This window comes from Raphanus sativus, unplaced genomic scaffold, assembly GCF_000801105.2.
Source record: "Raphanus sativus cultivar WK10039 unplaced genomic scaffold, ASM80110v3 Scaffold2598, whole genome shotgun sequence".
NCBI lineage: Eukaryota > Viridiplantae > Streptophyta > Magnoliopsida > Brassicales > Brassicaceae > Raphanus > Raphanus sativus.
Window position 1 is genome coordinate 113 of NW_026617906.1, and position 6,100 is coordinate 6,212.

The 6,100-nt window shown below is 38.7% G+C and overlaps 1 protein-coding gene across 3 annotated transcripts; it reads right to left on the reverse strand.

Moving 5' to 3' along the window:
• Positions 1-616: 616 nt before the first annotated feature.
• Positions 617-5,052, reverse strand: LOC130505810 (ubinuclein-2-like). 3 transcript variants are annotated; one of them, XM_057000419.1, is made up of 14 exons: positions 4,660-5,052; positions 4,282-4,368; positions 4,050-4,142; positions 3,863-3,939; positions 3,421-3,553; positions 3,019-3,339; positions 2,531-2,612; positions 2,332-2,444; positions 2,151-2,255; positions 1,842-1,967; positions 1,569-1,694; positions 1,431-1,478; positions 1,200-1,310; positions 617-1,108 (listed from the first exon to the last, which is right to left on the reverse strand). In XM_057000419.1, the coding sequence occupies exons 1-14, from the start codon at positions 4,909-4,911 to the stop codon at positions 764-766; spliced, it is 2,019 nt and encodes a 672-aa protein (XP_056856399.1). In that variant the 5' UTR covers positions 4,912-5,052; the 3' UTR covers positions 617-763. The 3 variants fall into 3 exon arrangements, with proteins under 3 accessions (XP_056856399.1, XP_056856397.1, XP_056856398.1); XM_057000417.1 differs by having other exon boundaries at positions 2,992-3,339; positions 4,660-5,051; XM_057000418.1 differs by having other exon boundaries at positions 2,151-2,237; positions 2,992-3,339; positions 4,660-5,050.
• Between the last annotated feature and the right edge of the window lie 1,048 nt (positions 5,053-6,100).

Consider the following 6,100-nt stretch of genomic DNA (forward strand, 5'->3'; position numbering starts at 1 on the left):
CACGAACACAGAGTCAAAGCGATAAGAACAACAAACAAACAAAAAATCTCATCTCACCTATTAAGTTACAACCCTTAGCTTTAAGATCCTCGAATTTCTCCTGCAAAAAACCCCAAATTGAGTTAAGAGCAGATTTTCTCAGTAAGAGAAAATGAGAAGAGGATGTGTATACATGAAGGGGAGAAGCGATGACGTGGAAGTCGGAGGGACCGTTGCGGGAGGGATCGCAGCAGAGGAAGATTTCGGCGCCGTTTAGCTTGAAGGTGTCGAGGAGTGTGTCGAACACTTCAGGGGGTACCAGGTTACGAGACATGAATACGTTTGCCCCTTTGAACAGTTGCGTCGCCGTCTTCATCGTCGCCGGAAACCTAAACCACGCGATTCCCTCCCTACCTCTCCGATTCTATTATTCTGTAATAGAAATGTAGAATCAGAACCCTAGAATCGGCGGGGGAAGGTGGATGAATTCTCGAGGCGCCGTATAGTCTATCGCCGGATTCGATCGAGAGAGTGAGAGAGAGCGCGAGAGAGACGCGGGAATGTTCAGTTGTAAAGTGAGCTTCATTTCACATTTTAATTTGTCTTTGGGCTTTTTATTGTTTTGTGAGGCCCATCATTAAACCCAATTCGGCCTACGTTTAGATTTAGAAGATACGATTACGGTAAATTACATTTTTGTCTTTGGAACTTCAAAAGCTACAAAAGGTAAGGCTAGAGCCAGGCTTTGACTACAAAAAAAAACTTTAAACTAAAGCCGTACTACTCAACTTGGCAGGTTCAGGTCCAAGGGAGTCTGTGGACGTGTCTGCTGCTTCACTGTGGGTAGGTTAGATTCTTCTACACTCTTTTCTTTCTTTCTTTTGCCTGCCTTTGCTTCTCCTGAAGGATTGCTTGAGCTTGAGCTTCCTTTTAGTTTCTCATGCTTCTGCTTCGACTTGTCACGGGACATGTCCGCTGTAGGTTGAGTGTGGACTAGAGACGTGGTGGTTGCGCTTGGGACAACGCCTGTTGTTTTATCTCCAACACCTGATGTCTTGTCGGGACAAGCTGTACCCTCTGATTTTGGTACCAATTGTGTCTGTTTCCTCTTTGTCATCTTCCCTTGATCCTTCAATAACAAAAAAAAATGACTCATGAAATGCGAGAGATTAGCGAGAGAAATTATGGAGAAAAAAGTTTTGAGAATTTTTTTTAAGTACCATCTCTTTCCCAAGATTTACGTGCATCGCTCTCCGTCTTTCTTTTGCCCGGCAAATGGCACGTTTGATCCCATGATTGTCCATTAACCTATTTGGCCAGAGTTCAGCTAACTGTAGCATGAATAAAAATCACAAAAGAAAACCACTTAGGAAGATTCGATAACAGGGAAGGACTAGTTTAGTGACTTGGAAAGAAAATAGACAACGGGTGCCAAAAGATAAGGAACTCACATTCGCATAAAGCTTTCTAATCTGCGGACCTGAATCTTCATCCAACCCCTAGTATTACCAAAAAAACAGAGACACTTTAATTATGGATCTAATACAGTTGGAAAACATTGTTATGCGAAAATGGAGAATCTTAATTACATCAACAAAGATGTCATATAGATCACACAATTTGTCCTCCAGCGCCTCATCCATGACAAACTTCTTCTTCGTAGAAGGAGGAGGATTTTCAAAATCGTCTGATGTTCCACCTTCTTGATTCGGTTTCTGTGAGATACAATTTATGTCAGTGGAAAGAATGTTTCGTTTGTGCCTCAGACAAGAACTAAAGTATATATGTAAAACACCGGATAAAAAATCCATTTGAAAATCAGATCAGTGAAGCTACTAGAGTAGAAGAGAGGAGTAGAGAACCTGAAGTTCCATCAACGGAACTTGTGTTTTTAGCGTCTCAATAACTTCATTCTTGATACGTTCGAATCTATTATCTTTTTCTCGATTTGCAGTGTCTTCGGAATCAATCATGATTTTCAAGTTCCTCTGTAACAATAAGCATTTAGCTTTAGCTCCTTCTCTAATACAGCATATATAGTTAGCACTTTCTGAAAAATAAAAGCGTTCGCCTATAACTTAAAAAGTTTCTAACTACTATTATGCCTCAAGCGAGAGTTACAACCCCATTCCAATAACAAGTCTTTGTATACATGGGATAGAGGTGATTACCTTCAACGATCTAACCTGTATTAGGTGACCGACAACGCTCATGAGACGATCGATTAACTCTCCTGATAAATTCCCTTGGCTCGCTTGCTTCGAGAAAATAAAATTCTGGTCTTTTTCACACATCTGGGAGATTTTAAATTTAATAAAAGAAAAAAAAGGACAACAAGAAGAGTTTGATTACCGCAATCCTAGCAACTTTAGCAAGTTTCATTTTTACGTCTCTTGGCAATCTCCTCTTCACTACTTGGGAAGAGGTATCAGCATCTTGATTATCCGTAGCAGCAGGAGGCCTTGCTGCAGTAAATTTGATAATAGTTTGCTAAATGATATATAAAGTGTCATGCATGTACAAAACAAGTGATCGAACAGTTGAAACTCACATTCAGCGACCACCTTCTCCAATTCCTTGAAGGCTTTCTCAAGTGTCGACGTTTTAGGCCTGGCGTTAGAACCGGCTTTCTTCTGAATAAAGAGAGAGAGAGGGGTTATTGCAGGATTAAGAAAAAGAAGTTAAATATGCAAGAAAAAAGGCACTAAGCGAGTATTAGCCAGAAAGATAAACCCAGAGTCAGAGATGGAAACTAGAGCAGCAGATAGACAAAAGACGTTGAATGGGTGTCAGCTTCAGAGCATGACACATGTATACCATCTAATATTTAAACTCTCCTGATCAACTGCTAATATCTTCGCAATTACAGATCATTCTACAACCTCAGAGCTAAGGGACTCATCATTCTTGGGGATGTTAAAGATGAAAGACCCCGATTTCATGCTTCGATCGGATTCTAGACCAGCTAAAATGAGGACTCGTATATTCTTGAGATAGCTGGATAATACTTACAGTTATTTGATTAGACTGTCTGCTTACTGTTGCATTGTCCTGGTCATGCATGCCATTGTTTTCTTTCTGACGTGCTACTGTTGATTTTCCTAATACATTTGGCCGAGATATTCCTGGCACGGAACTAGTTTGCTGATGAGCACTTTTGGCGCCAGAAGATCCAACTGCCTTTGACGTCGGACTTGTAGTGTTCCTTGACTGATGATTCGCTTTATCACTATGCTTCACATTTTCCAAAGACAAGGAGTCATTGCCACTCTGTACTTTCAAAGGAGAAACCGAATTTTGCACCATCTTTGGATCATTGGACTTATTCTTTGGAGAGAGCCCAGAAGCAACTGATTGATCCTGCACTTTCACATTATACAATCAATCGTCTGGACTAGAACTCTAAGGCTTCAAAAGTAACTTGGAAGTAATGGTACAAACCTTTCCCCCAGCCGTCTTAGCTATCTTTCCTTGTTTACTGGATACATCAACAACATCGCCACAAGGTTTTGCTGACTCTTTCCTTTTCCTTTTCTTTGGTTGTTTGCTCGATGTTGTTGTTATTGACGGTTCACTGTTATAGAAAGGAAACGATTTAGATAATTAATGGAAGATAGCATATTTATAGAGCAACTGGGAAACCTGAATCCTATTGATAACCTACGGAAGTTAGCAGAAAATCTAGCAAGGTTGTATCAAATATTTTCTGCCCTGAGGAAACGCTGCATAAACCGCAATTTGAGGAGGAACACAGATGATATCAAAGTATGTTCTCAAATACTTATGCTGTACATTTCCTATTCTCCACAACATATCACCAAATGGAAAATGACAGAACCGCAACATAATATAGTAGTTGTGTGATAAAGGACAAGAAACTTACACTTGTTCTAACTTTCCTTTATTAACAAAAAATCCATCATGTTTAATTTTCGCATCATCAACTTCAAAATACTCATCCTACAATTTAACAGAAAAAAAATATGAAACCTTAGTTATCAAGATACACTTCGATCACATAAGAAAAAAGAAAAAAAAAAGAAACAGTATGAGCGATTATCTATACTAACCAATTCAACATCATCGATAAACGAATCTCCAGTGTCATACTCGTCATCATCGGGAGCACCATCTAACTCTTCCCCATCACTACTATCTCTCCCCTGAAATTTATTTACTGAAGTAAGTCTACAACATTCCGACAAAAAACTTGTGGAAGAATCAGTGCTAACGCAAGCTCTGAAAAAATGCTTCTCAGTAACATTATGTCTAAGCAACAGACAAAACAGTATAGATAGATACCATGTAAAGCCTCTCGATCTTTTCTATAACGGCGTTAAAACGGTTAGAATGAGGTTGGTCGACCGTTCCACCTTCTGCAGGTGCCCCCTGCCATTGGATATATATCAATAAGGCTACTATCTGAACAAGATTAATCCTTTCTAGATCAAAACACACAATCAATGACATACTCAGTCTTAATTAAGCAATGCAACCAACTCACATAACAAACCGCAATTCACTATCACTACCCTAATCGGTAAGCTTATCGAAACCCTAGAATCAAACCCAATGCCACGAAGGAACAAAATCGACACCACAATCCCTCAAATTCCACTTCACCGAAACCTACAAAAACCATCCCCGAACCAAATAACATAACAATCTAAAAACCCTAACCGGCGCAAGTCGAGACTCGAGATTAGGGTTAGCATTAGCAGGCGGCGGCGGCGGGTCAGGCCCCGAACCCGACGAGAAATCGTCCTTGCTAGCCTCCTTCACAAGCTTCTTCCACGAGACGTACGTCGTCTCCCCTTGCCGAAGCTCCACCTCGAGTAATCTCCGATCGCCGGCGGTCAAAAGCTTCGCCGAGGGCTTCGAAGATTCGCCGGAAGTTGAATTGACATCGGTCGCGGGCTTGGTTTGCCCCATGGGCGATCGGGTCGGGTCGGAGTTGGACTCTGTGGGGGGGCCGGATCGGAGATGACGAGAGTTTTGGGAGAGAAGAGTCGGGAGCTCGGAGATTTTGGGGGAATTTTTTTTTTTTTGTGGAGATTAGAAACTGAGAGGAGGAGTTTTGTTAGAACGTTGCGCGGGATACACAGCAAGCTATGATGCTTTGCTTTTTTTTTTTTGTTATTTATTTATATGTTTTTATTTAATAATTTATTAGCGAGAAAGAAGAAAAAACAATTTATGTTGCCGAGGGGAGTGACTTGACTTGTTAGTTCCTCGAGGATGGGCCGTTCTTTATTCGGATGGTATTAAGTAATATGGGCCTTGGGCCTTGACAACAACAAAAAATGTTGTACATTTTGTGTGGTTTTTGTCAATAAATATTAGTAAATTGACATTAGAATATCAAACAAATTATAAAGTAAATAATGTATAAATAAATCATTTTAATTACTAATATTTTCTTATATGTTTGGAAACTCTGAGAAGTCACTTTTCTTGACAACAATAAAAAGTGTTGTTGTTTCATAAATGTTGTACACAGATTGTTTGTTATTGAAATATCATGTAAACTGCATGAGACTAAGTCAAAATCCACATTGACCAAGTAACATTTGAGTTTATGCCGTGCTTCAACTACTACTTGGTTGTATAGTTATGATGTTGATCAAAAAAAAAAAAATATCACTAGACGTCTAGACATAGAATACTGGTATATATGAACTATTAGGCCTGGGCACGGATCGGATATTCGGGTTTTTGAAAGTATTTGTGATTTGCTTCGAATGCTACGGATATCTGATTTTTCGATTTGCTTTGCTTCGGAAAAATACGGATATTCGGAAAAACGGATATCCGAAAAATAAATAGATATTTGCGGATATTCGCGGATACTTACGGATCTCTCATTTGTTTTGATTAATACAAATAATCTTAAAAATTTGATACAAATTTGTTTTGTAAAATATATTTTTTGCATGATATAAAAGATAAAAATTAAAAAAAGCAATGAATCTTCATATTTTGTAAATTTTTAAACTTAGTTAAAATTATAATAACACAAAACTTAAAAAAAAATTATAATTATCGTAAATATTTTCTCTTCCTTTTATGTAATACTTTTATATAAGTAATAATATGAATAGAATCTATCAAATAATATATT

What these genes read in the sequence shown, in the direction of transcription:
- LOC130505810 (XM_057000417.1), bottom strand. Translation starts at nt 4,911, where the DNA reads ATGGGGCAAACCAAGCCCGCGACCGATGTCAATTCAACTTCCGGCGAA. An exon ending in GGAGAAGGTGGTCGCTGAAT is followed by an intron (nt 2,445 to 2,530) that starts GTGAGTTTCAAC and finishes AATTTACTGCAG; the next exon opens with CAAGGCCTCCTGCTGCTACG. An exon ending in TACAGGTTAGATCGTTGAAG is followed by an intron (nt 1,968 to 2,150) that starts GTAATCACCTCT and finishes TTATTGTTACAG; the next exon opens with AGGAACTTGAAAATCATGAT.